The sequence below is a fragment of the Anarhichas minor genome, unplaced genomic scaffold, assembly GCF_050575085.1.
Source record: "Anarhichas minor isolate MPS153535 unplaced genomic scaffold, ASM5057508v1 ptg000040l, whole genome shotgun sequence".
NCBI classification, from domain to species: domain Eukaryota; kingdom Metazoa; phylum Chordata; class Actinopteri; order Perciformes; family Anarhichadidae; genus Anarhichas; species Anarhichas minor.
This window is the reverse complement of record NW_027466486.1, coordinates 6,541,062-6,562,786: the sequence shown is the minus strand read 5'-3', so window position 1 is coordinate 6,562,786 and position 21,725 is coordinate 6,541,062. Positions and strand designations below refer to the sequence as shown.

At 44.0% G+C, this 21,725-nt stretch overlaps 1 protein-coding gene across 1 annotated transcript; it reads right to left on the bottom strand.

The window, feature by feature from the left end:
* Nucleotides 1-21,357, bottom strand: asap3 (ArfGAP with SH3 domain, ankyrin repeat and PH domain 3). Its single transcript, XM_076107861.1, has 26 exons — nt 21,232-21,357; nt 18,268-18,340; nt 15,858-16,003; nt 14,129-14,203; nt 13,193-13,242; nt 12,587-12,710; nt 11,457-11,542; nt 11,057-11,132; nt 9,941-10,027; nt 9,579-9,688; nt 8,728-8,797; nt 8,525-8,612; nt 8,152-8,200; nt 7,215-7,381; nt 6,937-7,070; nt 6,688-6,779; nt 6,391-6,571; nt 5,376-5,461; nt 5,131-5,246; nt 4,977-5,044; nt 4,119-4,226; nt 3,725-3,926; nt 3,251-3,518; nt 2,780-3,002; nt 2,470-2,601; nt 1-2,168 (listed from the first exon to the last, which is right to left on the bottom strand). The coding sequence occupies exons 1-26, from the start codon at nt 21,355-21,357 to the stop codon at nt 2,094-2,096; spliced, it is 3,012 nt and encodes a 1,003-aa protein (XP_075963976.1). The 3' UTR covers nt 1-2,093.
* Nucleotides 21,358-21,725: the final 368 nt, after the last annotated feature.

Below are 21,725 nucleotides of genomic sequence, written 5' to 3'. Positions count from 1 at the left end.
TTTATTAAACATGTGTTATTTGTATTTACAAATAGACTGCCTAATATGAATGAATTCACTATTGTTTACAATTGACAAGAGTTCCTACTGAGTTTCACTGCTTTGCATTTATCTGAAAACATGCCCGTCTCCTGATTTGTTTGCTTAATACATCAACACTATAACAAGGTAATGGAGGCAGACAGAGTGACAGGGAAACACACTTGTTTGTTTGAAGGTCTAGTGTGTAGCATCTGGTGGCATCTAGCGCTGAGGTTGGAGATCGCAACCAGCTGCAATTTCTCCAGTGTGCCGAGCACGCAAACGGCCCGTTCTAGAGCCAGTGTTTGGTTTGTCCATTCTGGGCTACTGTAGAAACATGCTAGCTGGGTCCGTAAAGAGAACCTGCTCCGTATGTAGATATAGATATTAATGGCTGGGCTCATTCTAAGGTAACAAAAACACAATTTAATTTTCAGGTGGTAAACTAAAGAAAACCATTTCTGCCAATAGATCGCTTAAAATGCTACGCACTGTACCTTTACACTCAAATGATTCAAAGGAAGTGAACACCTGCTTCCTGTCTGCTTCTACTGATCACCGTCAGTGTTTGAACAGAATCCTCTATGAATACTGAGGAGGTGTCTATTCCCTTCTTTTTTCTCAGAGCCATTTAGACAACTAATGAAACAGAACAGAAGACACAAGACATTAGATCAGAGGACATCAAATTACCAACATGGATTAAGACTGTAATAAAAAACACTAATAATAAAATCCTTTATAATGCATAACAGCTGAGAAAACAGGTGATATATACTGTACATCAGTGGACATTTATATACAAGTCTGTACAACAAATGATGTGTAATAGCTGTGAAATGCGTTACATTTGTCACTAATGTAAAAAAGTGGAGCAGTTTAACCTCTACCCCAGCTCTCCATTCTTCCTTAAAAGGTTCCTAAATCGTGGAAGCTGCTCTGTGTGTAATGTAAGTGCAAGTGTGCTTGTGTCATGTATACCTTATGTGACGCACATGTGTCCACAGTGTGTGTGTGTGTGTGTGTGTGTGTGTGTGTGTGTGTGTGTGTGTGTGTGTGTGAACAAATTACTGCAGTGGGGTGCTGTTGCTAACAAGCTCTCTTTTAAGTGCCATTTCTGCAGAGAGTCTTTTGTTTTGTTTTCTGAAACACACCGTCGTTATTCCAGGTTCTCCTGAGACTAGATGCCTGGAGCCAGGAGAAACTGGATCCCCCCCCCCGCTCTCCTTGCAGGCAGTGAGCTGTGCCCAGAGGCAAGATGGCTGAGCTAAAGTTTCAGATCTCTGGCCAGGCGCCTGCCGTTAGGTTGGAGACAGACTGGCAGACACAAAGCCACATTTAGAGTCCCAAGAGTCCCAAGGCAGGCTGCAACAGACCCTGAGCAGGTTCAAACCTCAACTCAAAGTCTCGCTATACTATGATTTAACAGGCAGCTCTCGAACTATTTACATTACCCACCCTGCCAACTCTTCAGAAGATTTCTTCTCGATGAGTTTAAAGTGCCTTAAAAGGGGTTTTGCCCGGCAGGTAAGTTTTGACCCAAGTTACAAATCCTGGATCAGTATCGACAACTTAACCATCTGCAAAATAATGTAGAATTAATAGTTAAAATGGACATAATAGAGCAGTTTCTACACCAACCACAAATGCCTTCTCACCTATTAATAGTGATTCATGATTTTAGACAACTGCAGTTAAAAACCAAGAATAGGCCAACAAGGGGGGGGGGGGGGGGGGGGAATTGTCCTTGGAATGAGAGGTTATATGGGGCTCTGAAAGCCTTCAGTTCCCTTGCTGGTTTCCAGAATGAGTATATGTTAAAAAAAAGTTATAAATTCCTAAGGCAGTGTCATTCACCCTGAGGTATCTTGTGGCTAGTATATCCTCATGTGGAAATGTTCTCAGGATGCTCAAACCCTCTAGTTTGAGATGGATCCAGGAGAAACCACTGTCCTCTCTCCGATAGATGAGTCCTCTGTGTGATGACGATACGTTTCCAGTAGGAAGCATCCCGTGCTGGTTCGGTTTCTCTGTTATGTTGCCATACGGTAGATTTCATATTTCCTGTCCCTTCAGTCTGTTAGTTTGTGTACATAGTTGACAGGAAATGTCCCGCTCCTGGATGGGTCCCCCTCTATGTGACCAGCCTGTTAGGATAGAGATAAACAGAGCACTTTAAAAAAAAGCTGAGAGCTGAAAAGACAAAGACAATGAGCAAAGCAAACTATACAAAGCTACACAATACTTATCAACAATATGCAATACTAAGCATTCAATATTGAACTACTCACACATGTAAATATGTACATTGAAGCTCCCACTTACTGATCAGTATCCTGTAGTTGTAGTGCAGTTTTGGACGTAATATTCTAGGAATAGTCTAAGAAATATATTTCCCTTCCTGTTAAATCTACAAGGCACCGTAGAAGAAGCTGTAGTTGCACTTACCCACCAGTGGGGGTCATTAGTGGCCGTGACCACAATGACCTCATCTTTGAAAAAGGCCAGCTGCTCTTTACTGACTGCTCTGCAGTCTACTAAAGCCCTGACACGCTTCTGATGTGGCCTGCTGCCAGAAACCTGAAGGAGACATGTCATATATTCACCAGTGATTTATGTTGACTGTGAAATCTCACAGACTGTTTCCTGATACTCCACAGGGGGAAAAATAAAAGTTCGGTGAAATTGAAGATTGTGACGTGAAGGACTTGATCTACAGGCTGAATGCAACAGAAAGAGGCTTCTATGTGATGTTTACCATAGCGTTCTTGCGGGGTCGTGGGACACAAGACACTACAGGTGAGGGTGGTGGAGCTGGAGCTGGAGCAGGAGCAGGAGCTGGGGCGAGGCCGGGACTGTTCCCCACTAAGCTGCAGTACAGCTCCTCCTGGCTGCCCACACAACTTGGAGACAACGCGCCACATTTCCCTTGGCTGCCTGCTCCACTGCTGGCCCGACGATATGAAGTGGTCTTCTCTGAACTGGAAGGGTGGAGAAGTCATGAAATATCTGTGATCGAACGAGGCCTTTATCATATAGAGTTGCTTTTTAACATGTCAAAACAGAGGACAGCTAGAAACTCGTATAAGTCTGTGTAGTAGTAAAGATAAGGACAGTAAATAGTGATATTTCAGTTTTTGTCATTAGACATGGCATCATGGCCTTCTTTACACCTGATACTATTGTGTGGACAGAAACGTGTTATCACATCCTAGCAGCGCTGTCTCACCTGACGGGCCCTATGTGACTCTGAGAGGATGTTGGCGTGACACTGCCTTGAGCACCAGGCTGGCCATCCCAAGTCAGCCTCTGTGCCTTGAGCAGAGTGCCCGGTCCTTTGGGAGACCTAGGTGGTCTCGCCCCTTGGCCTTCTGTGTTGGATGAAGGGGTCTGATGTCTCGCCTGTGTCTGGGGACTGGAGGAGTGGGAGGCTGGGTTAGAGCAACGTCGTGGTAGGGCTTCCTTTGTTGTAACTGATATCTGGGGGTCCGAGCAACCTGTGGAGGGGGAAAGCGATGTAAAGAATTTAAAACAAGCGCAACAGCGTAGATCGTACGCGTTTATAAAAACATCCATTTAATTAAGTTGTTCATTCGCTCAAAAACAAATTACCTAAAACTTAATGTGTTGAACTGGCAAAAAATAAAATTGGGGCATTTTTATAATGCAAATAAGCCGAAGACTGTACGCTGCAGTAGCTCACCTCTCTGGATGGATTTAGCTGGCAGTGGTGGAGGCATTGATGTTCCCGAGGGGGCGCTGTTGGCTGGAGGATTTCCATATAGAAACTCTAGGTTCTCATATGTCTGACAAGGCCTGCTTCCAGCATTACCACTGGCACCATTACCCATACTCCAGCGGGAAAAGGAAGTTCCAACGCCTCCATTTTTGGGTAACGGGCTCACCTGGAAGAAAGTGGAAAGGAGCACAAGGTAATTTCTAGTTTCTCCTCAACTTTCTTTGTTTAATTTCTTTTAATTGCCTTTTTCTCGTAAGTAGAGTAGATTGCAGACGGAAAAAAAGGCTGAAAAATGCTTTTTTGGCAGAGAGTCAAAGCCAGTAATGAGAGTGTGTGTGTGTGTGTATGTGTTGCTTACCCTCTCATCCAGCTCATCCTCGCTGTCATAAAACTCCTGAGACTGTGTCTCCCACATGAACTCCACATGGATCTGAGAGTTAAACTTCCCACTCTGGGCCAGCTCCAACTAAAACACACACAGAAGCACAAACCTTCAAACTAATTATGAAAAAAGAGAAAATGGGCAGTGACGAACAGGGCGTGAATCTATGTCAACACAATACATCACACATCCTTCTGCAATTTGGGAAGACCTATTAACTACCTCCTGACTGGCAATGATCAGTCATGTCAGTGTGACATTGGGTTCAGCAGATGTTTCAACAACAATTAAAACAATTAGCAATGAGCAAAGCGGGTTAAATGAAATAAAAGTCCTGAGGCCAGAGACCGCCCACACCTCGTTGCAGCTTTCATATTAAAAACAGACCATCTTAATGAAAGTTTGATAAATTCAGCCAACAAGTAAACAGGTTGAATTTGTGTAACCTTTTATAATCTCAACACAACAAGCTCGTAAAAGAAGGTTGTGCGTAATCAAACAGGATATTACACAATGCGGGTCTGATTCAGAGGGGCAGAATTCCGGTAAGAAAATAGAAACGTGTTTATAAGTGATACACACTGGGACCTGATGAGGATAAGATTGCTTGTCCTGGGAGTGAGTCCTGAGCATAGCTCTGCTGCACGGGGAGTTATTTCAAGGTAGTATTTCCAGCTGTGGAAGTTGTCTTGTTTTGTTTCTGGTGTTGGGTTTCGGGTAGAAATCTCAATGTTGCAACTTGACTCCTCAGTTGAATTTACCTCCTTACTGTGTGTGTGTGTGTCTTACAATAAAAATACAAAAAAAAAAAAAAAAGAGAGAGGGGAGTCTCACCAGCTCGACACACTGTGCATGCTGCAGCTTCCGTGCAATATCAAGGGCTGTTTCTCCTGCAGAGTTCACTATAGGACATTTGAATGAAGAAAATGGTGTCAGTATTTATTGATTACACTAGGTGAAAGAAAAATAGAGTCAAAAAAAGAGTTACCCGTTTGTAGGGCTGCCTTTGCTTTGAGCAGTAACTTGAGAGACTCGGGCTTGTGATGCAGGACGCTGTAGTGAAGAGCTGTGTTTCCTTCTGCTGTTCTCTTCTCCAGACAGTTGCTGTAGAGGGAACAGACAGTACAGGCAGATGGTGTTAGATGTCACTAATGTACACTACTGATTAAAGTGCGTAATCCTCTTCATGCAAAGGAGATGCAAATCATTCATGACGACTTGTCGGTGTCTGACCTATTCTGGCAGAGGAAATCCACAAGTGCCAGAGAGCTTCTTTCCTCCAGACGCACGGCGAGATGAAGAGCAGTCTCTTTGATCCCCTTAAACAGGAAGAAGAAAGCACCAATGAGGCCAAACTGTTGACCCTCAGAAAAGGTTCCTAAGTCAGTACATCAAGTGGCTGCATTTTGTTTCTGATAATCGAGTCTAAAGATATGCAACTAGATTACCAGAGGAGCCGATGCCTGACCCTGACACAAACAACTCATTTGTGTTTGCGTGTTAAAAAGTGACACCATGCCGAGAGCTTTAAGCGTTATCTGTTTATGTGAAGTGCAAAAGGAGGGGCAGGAGAGGAAGAGAAGTGCCTGCGTAAATTCAATGAGCTCGTCTCACTTTTTCCTCAAGAGACGTGAGCTCTGACCTTAAAGCTGAAATAATAAACGAGGGCCAACCTAAACAAGCAAACACACTTATACGCACACGGTGGAGTCAGCAGTGTTACATACTGCGTATGCGGAGCAGGAAGTGTATGACAGGCAGGGTGGAACGTGATTAAAGACAAGAAGACGAGCAGCGGCGGGGGAAAACGAGACAAGTGGATGAGGAGAGAGAGAAAAAAAGGGGAAGATTGAATTAGAGGCCAGAAGAGATTGGAGGGCCTGTGATTTACCCACCCACACAAGAGGACAATTAACACATATTTCACATACTGTAAATATCCACACACCTCCTACAGTCTGAATGTTGTGGCCTTTTGTAACACTTGATTCTATTTTAAGCCATTTCCTTCAAAGTCCTAAAGTGACATGAACATGTTGCACCAATGTATGTGGAGCTGTAAACAAGCCCGGTGGGCGGCCTGGTCAGGATGCAGCGGCTATTCATCCTACATGCATGACATCTGTGGGAGTTTAAATGTGTCAAGAGATTGTAAGGATTTACTACACACATTCCCACCCTGACGGGACCCATGTCGGGGAGAAATGCTGGAGTTTGAAATCCACTTGTGGCTGTAAATTATCCTCACCCGTCCATCGCTCAGTGTGAGCGGTTTGGAAATGTCCGCGCCCTCAGCGTAGAGCTGTAGAAGAGAAGTGAGGTTGTGACTCCTCACAGCGTCGTACAGCCGGCCGGGGTCTGCTTCTTCTCTGCGCAGGACGTACCGACGCTCGGCGTACTTCGCCACAATGTACTCCTTTCTGGCGTTCCTAGTTGTTAAATTAATACATTGTAATGAAAAAATACAAAAGATATACATCACTAAATTGTCTTTTATTCCTTTTGAACAATCAGATTGTTAGTTCAACAGAAATCGGGGACTCACATGTCACTTTGTGGCAATGGTTTGACAGAGTCATCTGGAAGGCCCGCCTCCATGATGTCATTGAATCTGGTGTTGCCAATACTGACAGCCAACTGAAGGGACACACAATGCAGCCACAAAGATGTGATATTAAAGCATTTCAATGAAAAGCAGACGTTAACATAAAGTCTAATTAGTAAATCCTGACAATACAAAAATGGATTGTCTGTTTTTGTGTGAATAGTTTGTTTCCGTGGCTGTATTTAGTACCAGAAGCTCAGAGGTGCTCAGGAGGTCCAGGGTGAGTGACTGGATCCTGGAGTAGTGGACACCCAGCTCTCTGTGGATGCCAGAGCACTCTATACAGGTCAGGATGCCCAAATTGGTCGACAGCCATGTTGGATCTGAGATACACAGACACAAAGAAGTCAAGAGACTGTGAAACCCATTAACACAGCTTGAATTGATAAATGTTGTTTATGAATATTGCATTAAACTGGTGAGTGATTTGCTTCTACAATGATCTTCAACAACATAGACCGGCTGACCTGGCGCTCCACAGTCGGTGCAGGCCTCGTTGCCAGGCATGTGTCGGAGCTCGCCGATGATGCTTCGGGAGAGTTCCTGGAGCCCGCTGTCCTGGAGGTGGAGCTGGTCGCCTACCAACGCTGTGTTCAGGGCCTCCTCCTTACTGTTCTGCAGCACTGACACCCAACTTAAGTACAGGGGCACAGACATACAGAAAACAAGAAGTTAATAAAAGATGCAAAATGTTGTTTTTTCCCCCAAATTCCACATTTTGTAACTGCTCACTTGGAGGGAAAACCAAAGCATTGATCATTTCAGTCTTTTCCCCTAGAAGATCAAAAGTAGTCCACCATGTGTTTTTGCTTTTGCACTGTCTAGTGATTAGTCATCATCACTCTCACTTTCATGAGTTCTCTACCACCCGGACTCAAACTGAATCACACGTTCTTTATGAAGGTTCTTCAATTCCCTTCAAACCATTTCCATCTCCATCAACTCACACATCACATCAAAGAATCTGCCCGAGGCCCACACACAAGGGAAGGGTAAGGGACAGAACCCCCCCCCCCCCCATGCACTCCCCTCAATCCCCACATCACAAAACAACAAAGTCCCCTTGCTCGCTGTCTGTGGCTGCAAAGAGAAGTCCCACCCAAAACCAGCTGGGCCAGTGGGCTCCTAGAGGACAGCGCTTTCTTTCTGCTTCATTTAGTTTCTCTCCCTTTTTGGGGTATTGTCAGCCCTGCATACATCATCAGAATAAATACAATCTTTATCTTTCTGTATTATGATCTTTAGTACACTTCTCGGCCTTCTCTTCAAGTGCGTCTTTCCTATGAAGACATGAGCTCAAATAAAAAAGGTGCATGACGTGTAACAACTTGTTTAGACAAAGACAAAACACAAGAGGTAAGAAAGTGAATAACATCAGCAGGTTACAGTAGTTTAAACACTTACATCATACATTCCTGCTCGTCTTCTGCCTGGAAACGGTACGTCCTATTATCTAGGGAGGAAGAGAAACAGTGGTTAGATGTTGTCAGTGGATCTTTAGAAGAAAAGAAAAAAAGAATCAACAGAAGAGTTAGAAATAGAAATGGCCTAAAACAAGCACACAATCACCCCTTTGTCACTTCACAACAGTACATTAATCATAAAACATCTCTGGCATCCATCCCATATAAAATGTGTCTGGTCCCAGTTTCTATTAATGTGGGGACCAGATAGGCAAGCGTCCACACAGCTGCACTGCACGTGACTCTTAAAGAGTCTTTAATGATGATATGTGGAGGGTAAAGTCTTCCGGGTCCAAAGTTAGGAATGAACCTACGAGTGACCAGGTCAAAGGTCCTCCTGTCCTCTGGGTTCGGGCGCACCTGACAGGTCAGTAGGTTCAGCTTGGCTGGCGGTCGATTGATCTGAAGATAGACACAGACGCTAATGTGAGCGCGAAGTGGAGAATTGGACAGATTTCAGATTACACTTTGATCTGAAGCGGAATGCTTGGTGGCAGTTTAGCCCAGTCGTCCTCACCGTACTGTGAGAAATTGTCAGGCAGCCAAATTTCACTCCACACTTCCTCTTCTGCCAAACCTTCCTGATCCTGCTGGATGACACGCCAAAGGGAGAGAAAAAACAAATCTGAGAAAAAAAAATGTACTGATTTTAAACAAACTACTGAAGTAACATCATCAACCTGAAGGATTTCTGTGCAGCACATTAAGAGATAAAAGTGTTAACTTAACACTTGCATACTGGTGATCTACACACTGTGCTGGCCAAGCTAACTCCTGTTTACAGCACTTCACTGTTGTTTTCATTATCTTGCTGAGAAGGCGTTCTGTTTTGTCAGTGGCCTGAGGAAGGATTGCTCTCCCTCGTCTCCCATTCACCCTTCTGAACCACATCCCCTCTCCTTATCTTACTGTAATCGAGCTCTGTGTGTGCGTGTGTGTGTGTGTGCATGATGCAAAAGCTGGATCCGTTCAGTTAGCGAGTTTGCCAATAAGTTTCACAGGAGGGGCCCCTGCACGGATCTTCATCTCACAATAATGAGGACCAGGTGGGGTAGACAAAGTCTGAAAACCCCCCTTCTCTCTCTCTCCATGCCTTACTTGCTTTCTGTTCACCCAGCTCTGATCACGACTGCCCTCAAACAGCAAAGTTTATGACTTTGAAAAATTATTAGTTGGAATATTAACATGAAAGTAAACCTGGGAGTCTACAATACATTAAATTACTTAAATAACATGATCGTTTATAGGTTTTACCTTTTGATCTTGTTCACATCTTGTGTTCCATGTGTTTTGAATTCTAATACACTACTTGTATTATAACTGGCTGTGCCGTGACATTGGGACGCTGTAACCAATGCTTTTACTCACCCATCACTCTTCTTGAGCAGGAAGCCAGATTTCTCTGTCCCATACTTCTTGTTGCCCTGTGGTTGGTGGATGCTGTAGCCATTGCCAGAGTTCTTCCTGTTCAGATACTCCTAGGATACAAACAGAGATTTAGGACTTTACTTCAAAAGCATGAGGCCAGCTCTGAAAATCTAAAACAAGTGTGGCAATACAGAGTAATCCGATAGCATCAACTCGCAATTAAAGCCGTCTGCCGCTGGACATTTTAGAGCCCACATCTTGTTTCTATGTTGAAACAGTACAAGTGAAGATATTGAATCTGCAAATGTAAGGTACTTTATATATAATGCGTATAGCAAAGAGACATTATATAAAAAGCATACCTCTTTCCCCTCCACTTGCAGAAGTAATCTGAGAGAATCCCTCAACTGAGTGAGTTGTTTTACCTCCTCGTCCTGGTCCAGGCGCACCTAAAAACACACACCGCAAAAGTCAGTTTATTCAATTGCAAAAATAAAGAAAAATAATTGGAAGAACATGTTTTTGTGTTTTATCATATCCCGTGTTGTTGTTTTTTTCATTTGTTCCAAGAATTGGGTGTGGAATGACATCAGAGCTTTGTGTAATGGCCTAAATAATGCAGAACAGAGCTCAGTACTGGGGTGTGTCGTCCTAGGAGGTTGTGCATTTTGTATTAAAGCAGCAGCAGACTGACCAGTCTTTCATGGTACATAAGTCTGTTTAACTGAAATATTTCAGCATTTTTCCAGGGAGTCATAGCATAGATCCGGGTCTGAATTTCCTTCTTAATGCTGAGGTCTGGCATGTCTGAGCGGGTCTCTGTTCCGCTTATGCAGAACCAGAAAAACCACCAACGTCCTTAGTGTCACAGTTTAGTCTGTTTCCAGGGCTCTCTCCAGAAAAGGGACTGGAAACCCGACGGAGTGGTTGGAGAAATAGGTGCGCATCTGGGAAGGAATGAAAATAAGGGATGCTTTCTGTTTCATCTTTTGGAAATAGGGGGAAGCATTTCTGGGAATAGGCTGCAATAGGAGTCTCTGCCTGTGGGTTCAGCTGGGGGGGAGGAGGGTTCATAGGAGGGGGAGAGACAGAGGCTTTGGCTGTGGTGAGAGAGTAACAGAGAAGAAGTGCTATAGGAGGTACTAAAACACATTGTGATTTGCAGTGAAAGCTTTACCTACTGTGACTGAGAAACGGCTGACAAATGAAGAAAACAACACAAGTGTGAGGGAGGATCGGGGGTATGATAACATTAATATGTACAGTATGTGCATGTGTTCTTTAAATTGTGAACCATCAGTTTTAGACAGTCAGGGCAACAGCAGTAACCACAGACCCTAACCTTTGACCTCTTAATCATGACAAATATCCTTCTGACATCATAACAAAGCTAGATAATAACAATACTAGATGACTGACACACTGGTTGGTGTGGTGCAGGTAGACAGACAGACCAGCAGCAGCTTCTGTGTATTTACCGTGTGAACAGAAGCAGCGAGCTTCTCGATAAAGGGAGCGAGATTCTCTGCAGCTTTCAGCCCATCCTGAAAGAAACTGAGAACAGAGAAAGAACAAATGCTGAGTCATGATGTCACTTCAGTCCAAACATCCAAGTGCACACCGACCAAAACATCGCATGCCAAAGCTGTGTAAGCAACTCTGTTCCCACATAAAACTCTTGGTATGATTAAAATAGCTTAATGGTTAACAACAGTAATAATAGCGTGTAAAAGAAAACTGAATGAACCTCACTGAAACCAAATCCATGTGTTTCTTAGGACAGGAAAATATGCTGGTTCTTATTTCACTTTCACAATGTCGAACAAAATGGCAACAAGGTAAAAAAAAATAATAAAGGTGACACCGGCTGAGACTGACCTGAGCTGGGCCTGGAAATATTTGATGAGGCTCTGGAGAAGATCAGGGCCCTGACGCACTTTGAGCTCCTGGATCTTCAAAAGATACTGAAAGCATAAACAAAAGACTTTTAATAAACGATCCAGAAGTGGCAGCTCTCCGTTGGAAAGGCCAGATGGTTCCATGGAAACATCGAAGCTTGAGCCTATCGACCACGGATGAGTGCAATATTTATATATTTGCGGTATTACAAACTGGGTCTCTGTGGCGACATTCTCGGGCGCTGCTGTATTAAGTTACTGCTAATGCAAACAGAACATCTCCTACTGCTGCAGCTTCACACGTAAAATAATTAAAAGCATTTAACTGGCCGAACACACATCTTAAATATCTTGTTTTGAGCGTGTTCTTATTAATATGTCGCTCCTTACTTTCTAGGACACTTCTTCTACACAGACACATAGAGCAGGCTTTATCCTGAATGATTTTCATCCTGCACACGTCCTCTGTGTGGAAGGAATGACTACACTCTCTGCTCCATGAAACCAAAGTCTGAATCTGTCTCTTTGTAGCTGAAGCAGAGACAGGCTCAGTGAAGTGTTTCTCTACTTTGTGTACGTCTGTGTGTGCTTGAGAGTGTTTTTTATGTCTGCAGTGTGAAAGAGAGGAGGACAAACGGACAGAGAGACGGAGGGTTCGAGCGGTTAACAAGTGCAAATTCCATTTTCCCTGCCTCTCCTCTTTGTCTCAACAGCTGGTCTCAGTCAGGATTAGGCTTTTTTTTCTCAGGGCTTTTTCCAGCTACATGTGCACTGACACACTAAGCTGAGACTGTATGTAACAGCACTGGCAGAGCATTAGACAAGGGTGGGTGTCATGAAGCATCTGCCTTTGAACTGCACTTTCTAATGTGTATAACCACGCTCTACTGGAACTCTGCAAGACGCAAACAACTCACGTACGTCTTTCTAAAACATGTTTTTTCCATCATAGGAATTACCGGAGAAAAAGGCGGATCGACCCTGGCCATGCAGTGGACCATGGAGGGAATATGGAATCCACAGAGCAGACCACCCATGTGAACTAAACCATCACTTCAGGTAGGGGAAAGGCGTCTGGGTCTGGTATTTGGACTGGCACTAATCCCTCACCTCACACATTTGCAGCTGAAAGGTCCTTCTCTCTCTCTCCATGTCCTCACCGCCGTCTGATCCCTCCGTCTTGATCAGACCCAGCTGCCTGGTCTTCTCCTTCCTCTCCTTCTCTAGCTTCCCTCTGATGGGGGAGGGAAGGAAGAGGGGGGGGGGGGGGGAGAGCATTATTGATGTGCACCACGTACCTAACAATTCTTTTACCTGTCTGATCAACTGTAATGATTAACTTTTTAAGCGTTTTTTCCCTCTTAATCATTCACCTTCCTCATAGACAGAAGGTAGAGGAAGTTGAATGAAGGGAAAAAAGGGAGAGGGGAACTCTGCTCACAACATCATAAAACACTTTACACCACCTGCCTGCCGTCAGAATGAGATCAAATAAGGCTAGGCCATGGGGAATGAACTATTATCCTATTAACCTCTGCTGTTATATCATCTATGACCCAGTAAAACACGTGCCAGGTGATTCCCCTCATCTGTCTGAGGCTTCAAGTCCTTTTCTCTCATGCAGCGATCAGGCTTAAAGATGAAGAAGTGGACTATAATCACACAATGTGTCGCCGTATGAATGCGAGGTAACAAATGAAGTGTACGGTTAATTACATTTTGATGTCGTAGTCCTTCCAGCTCTTCTCCATGTGTTTCTTAAGCTCCTGCAGAGAAGAGAAGAGCGTTGAGATGAAATGGTGAGCAGTCCACATACAGTCAGGTGAACTAGTTATTATCTGCGTAGATCTGGATAGAGCCAGACAGGCCATGCACAGACACATGATCACTCACATTATGCTAACTAGTCTGCTATCTGGCTGAACAAGATTCCAGTAGCACTTTGTCTCCCTTGGCAGTTATAGTGAAGCAATGTTCAGCTGTCGAATCAGCTGTTTCGAAGACAGGGCAGTGACAGGAGCTTACTAAAGCATTAGCTTGTTATTACTCACTAGTCTGTCGGCGAGGCAAATAAAAAGGGACAAATACTGAGCAAGACAGATCGGTTCAGTATCGGAACGTAGCTTCGTCTTACTCATTAATCTGCATAAACAGCCGCATCTTACCCAATATCTTAGCAGGCTCAGCTGCGTCTACGGCAGAGACAGAGAGGATTACCTGCTTTATGAGGAAATCCACCCTGAAACTGATTTTACATTGTGATGACAGTAAAGTCAACATCAACAAACGCAGACTGTATTCCTGAGCTGCAGAAAAGCCCCACATTACAATAACACCAACAGGGGTGCTGTCTTGAAAGTTGTTCCTTTTATTCACTGTAGAGCTTGATAATACCTTGATTTAATATCATTTCAATTAAAGACCAGATACAGTTATTTTGCCAGAATTCTGGAATCTACCGCTAATGTCTACTTTACAGATAAATGATAATATTTGTTTAAAGTATTGGTCTGTAGCTGAGTGAAAGGAAAATAGACTGCTTGGTGTTGTTTACACAGGTGTTCTCTCACTGTTCTAACACAAGTATGTGTATAACAGTTTAGCCAGCAGTTTATTACTATTTAATACATTTGTAATAAAATCTAGACTCACTAGTCGGCTGTCCCGGAGTTCTGACTTCAGCACATTCTCCAAAGGAAATGCCATGATGTTGTTGAGGTTCTGCACCTGCAACAGGTAAAAAGCAAATAAGCAAAGAAGTTAAAATATTCCACATCATGTTACAGGAGGCCCTTATCTCTTACAGTATGAGCAAACACACATATACACACACAGTATTACACACTCATATCTCCCTATGGACCCCCATTTCTGGGAATAAGTGTGGATAATTCAAAAACATGGCGAGTCATTTTGAGCTAGTAATTCATGAAAAAAAAAAAAACACTGGTCGATAATCTACATCATTAAGATTTTCGATCCAAGTGGGAGCATGACGCAATGACATTTATTGCCGTTTGTGATCTGACCTGAGTCTATAGTGGCTCTGGGGAGAATGAGTCACAAAACAACCAGCATACCCCCGACAGGTTGCTCTCTACAGTAATTCATAATTACCACAAAGCCCCCCCCATAGAAATACATCACATCTTCACTGCATGCAGCACGGCTACATGCATTCATTCATTCATCTCCTGCCCAGCAGTATCCTGTTAACCATGTTAGGATCCAGGAGGATTAGCTGCACCCTGCTATTAACATAAATAATGTCCAACCGCTTCCGCGACCGCACTGCAGAGCTGACCTTCATATATTGACACAGAGGCCTGGAGGCTGGTAACATTGTTTTGGTTGGCATCCAGAAGTTGAGCTAACTAATAGATAATACACGGAGTTCTGACACAGGTGAATACAGGTCAACATCATGACACAAATAACAGTGGGACAAGTCGGCCTGTCACAATAACTACTTTTGTTGGATCACATATCGTTCCAAAAATAATTGCGATTAACGATATTATTGTCACTTTAAGACCATTTTATGCCACTGATATAATGATAAATATGCAAGTAAAAGAGCAATGAACTTTAAATTCGTAAAAATATTCAGACATTGAATTTGGATTATGGACTCTCAGGCTTGATTAACAGTAACGCCCAATGTCTTATAATGGCAGGGAAAACCCTGCAGTTTATTCTGGCATCATGTGGCTAAAATGTTGGTGACATTCTTATGTAAACAAACGGATCGCGGTCATATCCATATATAGTACCATTAGTAGAAAATGTAAATAGGATCACGGTCATGTCCATGTATTGTACAATAAGTCTTTCACATAAAGAAAGACCAAGTTTGTGTCAACTTATTGTACGATAAGCCGAAAAAAACGTAATCATCGCGACAGGCCTCGGGACAAACATGCAATCACACATGCATGTCATTAAGTGGTTAGCTCACAAGCTCAGGTTGATTTTGCACAACCAGTGTGTAAGACCCAGTCTCCCCTGTGAGGCCTTGATTGACACATTGGAGGGAGTGTGTGTGAGCCGGTGTGTGTTGACGCACACGTGGAGGTCTGGGATGAATTATCATCGCCATAGAAGCTATCAGTGGGAGGGTTCCGGACGGCCCCAGTTTCTGGAGTCAAGGAGGCGCGATCACGCAGCTGTTGAAAACCTCTTTACTGTTGCGGGTGCATGCACAAGGAGAGATCTGAGGTACTTTCACATGCTGCTACATTCTTTTCTTTATTTCCATCCCTGCTACCTCAGTCCTCCTAGATTTTGGACGTGTGGTTTGAACTCTCTAGTAAAGCTAATTTGAGGAAGCCTCTCCTTTCCCTTCCCCTTTTTCCTCCACACTCGTCTCCTCTTTCCTCACCAGATTTTTGAAGAGGGCTGTCACCTCTCTGGTAAACACAGCCAGGTTGAGGAACCCTGTGGAGACCTCGTTGTTGTCCTGGGTCAGGTGGCTATTCCCCAGGTTCTCCAGCACCTCGACATACTGCTCCTTGTTGTCCACGTGGGCTGAAAAACAAGCACATAAAGTAACTCAGACGTCGACAGCTAAAGGTGACTCAGAGTTGAGTTACATGTCGGGAAAATCTTAAGAAGGCAGATTGACTTGCAGTATTTTAACAAGCATGTGGGATAAATTAGTACTGGTTTCTACCCATCAGACAGGGAAACATATCGGGACCCATGCTTCTCTGGGGCTTATAGGTCACTGACCTTAGAGTGCTCTCAGTCCGTTTAATTTATGTGGAAAAGGGGCTGATGGAAAAGACTCTGGTCTCCAGCTGCCACCACATTGGTTTACATTTCACTACATTAAGTTTTACCCCACAGCTATTTTAAAGTGAGGCTCAGATGAGGACATCAAATAAACACAAGTTGCAATTCAAGCCCTGTGGAAATCATATCAGATGACTTTGGAAAACCCCCAACATTAAGGCAAAAATGAAATAATTGAATTATCGTTGTGGATAACAATTTAAGGAAGTGGTAAAGACACATATGACCCAGACATCTGCAGAAGTGTGCGACGCAGACTAAACAGACAAAAGCAGAAATAAGCAGGAAGTCTAGTAGGGTCATCTCTTCTTCTCCAGTTTCCACCTCAAGACAAATGTCTGGGAGACAGACTGACTCCGTTGTGTTAACTAGTTTAAAACAAAAGTGAAACATTTAGTATGACACAAAAGAAATTGTGAATTATGTATGCAGACACACTGCAGGATGGAAGAGACAAAATGAAGGGGAAGCAGAAGAACTGAGACTCCACAGCTGCATAAAAGATAATATATAACAAACAACATACATGCACCTATCAAACAAACACACCACTGAGTCACAGAGGAGCTGAGGGGGATGATCTTACAGCCGACCTTCAGAAAAGATACCAGCGGAGCAACTCAACTCCCTGACCCCTCTGCCAGAACACACACAGACTTGCAGGCCACAGCATCTTGGCAGAGAAGTGGTACTTAGCGGGTTTATGGGAATAGAGATCGAAAGAAGAGAACGTCTCACCATGTGTGTGTGTGCGTGCGTTTAGCATGTGTGGCAGAGTAACAAACCATCAGACTAGCGTGGGGGAGGAGAGGGCGTACAACTGTGTCCGTATGCGTGGTGAGTCAGACGGTCGATAAACATCAGGACTGATTAAGGGGTTCAACAACATAATGACAGAAGGGGGGGGCGCCATGGTCATATTACTAGACACAGGAAGAAATAAAGAAGTGGAGTAAATGCGTATGGAGAACACCCGCGGAACACTACTCTGCAGCTACAATGGATCATATACGGTTGCTTAATTCTGGGCCGCTGGCTCTCTGACTCATTTTTACGAAAAACTATGAGTTGCAGCCCTAAAATGGGAAGCAGATTCGTACGCGAGCTCAGAAAAACAACTTGAGCAGCTCCTCTGTTTCTCCCGCGCATTTTTGAGGTGAACACTCACATCTTGTGCATGTTCACTTCCGATAGATCCGTGGCAAGCTATGGTGACGTACTGCAGTGACACATACGCACACTAACAAAACATTCACTCAGTGACCCGGTGCATCTGTTGGGTCGCTGTGTAGCACCACGTTGTTGCTGAAAACACACGTACCATTTGCTTTAACACAGACGCACACACACCACAAAACCCTACACTCTGTGTGGATATAAACACAATCAGCCAACATTCCACGCACTCTGGTCCCATAACAAGGAGCCTCACTCATAAACACCTCGGCCCACATGAGCTTCATGATGTCCTCTCAAGTCTTGTACAACGAACAGCTCATGCTGCCATAATAATGGCTGACCTTTACTTAAAAGCTAGATTCGACATGCTTCATTTATAGGGACAGACATCCAACTTCACGGATTTTGTAACTCGTCAAATATTGTATCGTAGTAATGTATTTACACACTACAACTCACAAGATGGAAGTTCATTCTTGACCTGGTAAATAGGAGTTTGACAAACTGAAGGTTTTTGTGGAGCTTCCTTCTGTATCACCTGGTCCGTGTGCTGATGGAAGCTTTGTGAAAGCTAGTTCGTGGCCCTCCAGTTGAAATTGTTTTGTCAAAGAACCATTTCCAAGGTCAAGAATGAACTTTCATGCATAACTTTAAGCCAACATGGATCAGAAGACCTCAAAGTGCTACTTGGCTACTGAGCCAACTGAGCTAACGCCAACAGTTGAAAGTTCTGGAAAAAGCTCGTAATTGAGCCTTGAGCTGAACTAGTGATGTTATTTTGTGAATGACACTATATTATGTGAGCCATTGATACTTACAGAGTCCAGAAGCGTGTATAGATTTGATCATTTTCTTCATCTTGTGTAGAGTTGTGTAGTCCATCTCCAGAGACTGAAATGACAAGGAGACAAAGATAGGTGTGAACATTAAACAAAACAAAGATGGAGAACAAAGGTTTAATCCAACTGAATAACTGTGTGTGCTTTTGGCCAATCTGATTAACTAAATAACTGCAAGTTTAAAGAAGATACATACTGATGCGCGTGTGTGTGTGTGTGTGTGTTTGTATTAGTTATGCCAAATTTTCTCACGCCGTGACTAAAGGCGAACAGGTGAGTCAGCACTTGCCAGCAAGACAATCGTCTGTCTCGTCATTTGCAACCCTGAATGATGTCGGCGCATATATTTCACTTTTCAGATTGAAGCGATACTTTCTCTCATTGAGACTCCTGACACACAATGTAGCCAAAACGCAGTCAGCTGGTTTCAACACGGTTTGAAACTACACCCTGTTTATTCTCCTTACACAGGCCACTTGTTTTACTGAGCTAGACACGCTGCACTCCACCTACATGCCACTAGAAATTGCTTTAATGAGCCAGTAATCTAGACTTAACAGAGACACTGCCTTGTTAAGATGCTGTTTGCATGCCCGAGTCGTTCCCGCTCAAGTCCACTCCCTAAGTGTTGGTTCTCTAATTAAAAGGTGGTGTCTGTGTAATGCAACCCTGCAGACAACGAATGGGAAAGTGATTTAGTGGAGACTAGGGATGGGAGTCGCTTGCTGATGCTGCTGCAGTTTCCTCTACTTGGTGAGTTGGTTGGCAGACTGGGGATAAACAGTGGAAACAAGCTGGTGCAGGTTAATAGAACAGGTTGTGTTTGTGGAAATTGGTGGAGACAACCCACCCGTCAGTGGAGACAGACAAAGGGACACACACATCCCCTCTGGAGAGGGTAATGAGCTCCACCCATAAGTGTACTGATGTTGAGGAACTACAATGTCTTTTACAGATCTTTTTGTGCCTATTTCACGAGGTTGTGTGTTCAACTGCTCTCAGGGTGTGTGGCGACTGCTGTCAGCAGTGCATGACTAACTGATATCTGATCCTTATTTACCACGTTAACTAGCACGGTGACATACTTAGCCGCAGGACAACCTACAACAAACACGTTAAACATGAGAGAAAACTTTAGATCTGTACTTAAGAAAAGCATGGATGGAAATTACACTAAGCCAATTGTAGCTTAAGTTACAGCAAATGAAACCATTCCTTATCCCCGTCTTTCTCCCTCTATCGTTGCCTCTAATCAGGAATAATCAGTAACAAGCAGCCGAGTGTGTGTCGGGCTAAATGGTGTCTCTGTCTCCCTGCCCGACGCCGTAACCGCACACATGCCCACACTTTAACCCTAGCCATTAATCAAGCCCCATCTCTGCTGAGAAGACTAAACATAATAACCATAGATCTATCTTTAAAGGGACAGTTGCATTTACATCTGTGTGTGCGTCCGTCCGTCTGTCTGTCTGTGTGCACATGTGTAGGATTCCAACATGTCCCTCCCCAGAGCAGCTATTCCGGCTATGTACTTTCCAGTAAGCCATGGTCATTAATAAGAGTATTACGCAGCTGAGTTAAACTCTTTATAAACCCTGGACATCTTTGCTCAGCTGTCATTTTCTAGCCAGGATGAAGGCCTCAAAGAAGACCTTTCATCTCGTACAGACTGTGTGTGCGTTACTGAATCATTTATCAACTGGATTCCATCATCTAATATCAGTGAAATGTCAGAACATCTGCACTATAGACTATAGACATCTTCAGCCACATGTCATTTTAGAAAACGGATCCTCAGTTTTCCATTTGTAACAGCAAACCCATGGTGAATGAAACTGATGTGCGCTCAAGCTGAAACAGAGAGTCACAGTTACAGCAGAACATTGAACCACACTGTTATATTACAAGGAAGACAGGCGGGGAAGGACCAACTTGTGTGCACACTTCGATTTTTTTAGTTTTTTGGTGGAATTCACAGCAGCCCGACTATTTCCTCCTTCGACAGGGAGTTTTGTGAGAATAGATTTCAAACAAACAAACGTGCGCAAACACACACACACACACACACAGACATCAAATAGGCCTGGAGCCAAATTACCAGTACAAACAGACAAAATGCAGAGACTGGCCTTAACAGACACGCTTTCAAGCACGCTTTACACTCACAAAAACAATACCTTACTCTGTCAAAAGGACCACACTCATTTCTGGCATGTCTGCTGTGGGTGTGTGTTCTGTTTGAGTCCCATCTTACAGTCTGAGGCCAAGTAAACTCTCTGTGTGCTTCATTACCTCATGTGACCCTTACTGAACCAGGACAGCCTGCACTGAATAACCAGGAGTGCCAACATCCAGACTTTTAATGAAGACAGTACCACTACACGCAGGACACACAGAGAAGTTGACAAGCAGGGCCAAAAGAAGCCATTTATCAGTGTTGGGTCTCCAGTTGTATTAAACTGTTATAAACCACGTATGACCTGTCCAATTGTCCAGTTCAGAACCAGAATCTTAGTCCCATGGCCTTAACAGGGGTCTCAGAGAGCACCTGGTGACCCCAAAATCAGCACCCCACTGATATGCATCAATAACATGAGTTTATGCTCATAAAAACACATTGCACCTGACCCACTGTTGATGTATCCCGTTAGCATTAAGTAGCTATTACAGCGTTTCGAATGGGATTTGACAAAGTCTTCATCTTTATCTCTGTGCTCATTTCGAAACAACTTCACATAAACAGTTTAACGACATAATGGTCCATTTTACACAGTGCTGTAAAACACCCAAACGGCAAAGCTTTCACTTTCACAAAAGTAAGCTAGCTTAGTCCACAGGTGAGTGCAAAGCAAGGCTATGCTATGCTAGGCTACATGGACAGGTAAACAACAGACAAACGGTGCATGTGTGTCTCTGCGCCGCCTCCCCCTCCTCCTCTCTCACCTCGTCCACGGTTGAAACTGTGTTCCGACAGTCGCTCATTTTGGACAGGAAACTTGAAGTCCCCGGCGAAGACAAATCCTCGTTTGTCAGGACCAGAAAGTCCGAAATGCTTATTCGCTCCGGCATGTTTCGAGCGAAACGGGCGTCTGACAATCACTGGGGAGAAAGGTGAGCCAAAGTTTCACGCGCGCAAATAATTCCCATTTGAAGAAAAATGAATGGTTTACTCCTCCATTGTGTGCAAGAAGGCGACTAAAATAGACTGTATCCCCCACAGAAAGCGGATCCCTAAAAGTGCCTGTAAGGTAGAAAGTTGTCTAAAGTCGGACCTGTGTCCTGACCGAGTTTGGGCTCCACTCTACGAATGTGTGCGCGTGGAGGTGCGCCGCCAGCGCGCTATTGTCCGCCCCGCGAGGGAGGGAGCAAAACCCATCATCACGTGGGAATGTTTGTGCTTTCTGGCACTCTGCATAGAGAAAAGAGAGTTTGTGTGC

Bases quoted from the DNA above. Each gene is read 5' to 3' on its own strand.
- asap3 (XM_076107861.1), bottom strand. From the start codon at position 21,357: ATGCCGGAGCGAATAAGCATTTCGGACTTTCTGGTCCTGACAAACGAG. The intron at 11,543-12,586 runs GTGAGGGATTAG...TTATGCTTTCAG, and splicing joins TTCAGCTGCAAATGTGTGAG to TATCTTTTGAAGATCCAGGA. The intron at 8,201-8,524 runs GTAGGTTCATTC...CTTCCTCCCTAG, and splicing joins GACCTTTGACCTGGTCACTC to ATAATAGGACGTACCGTTTC.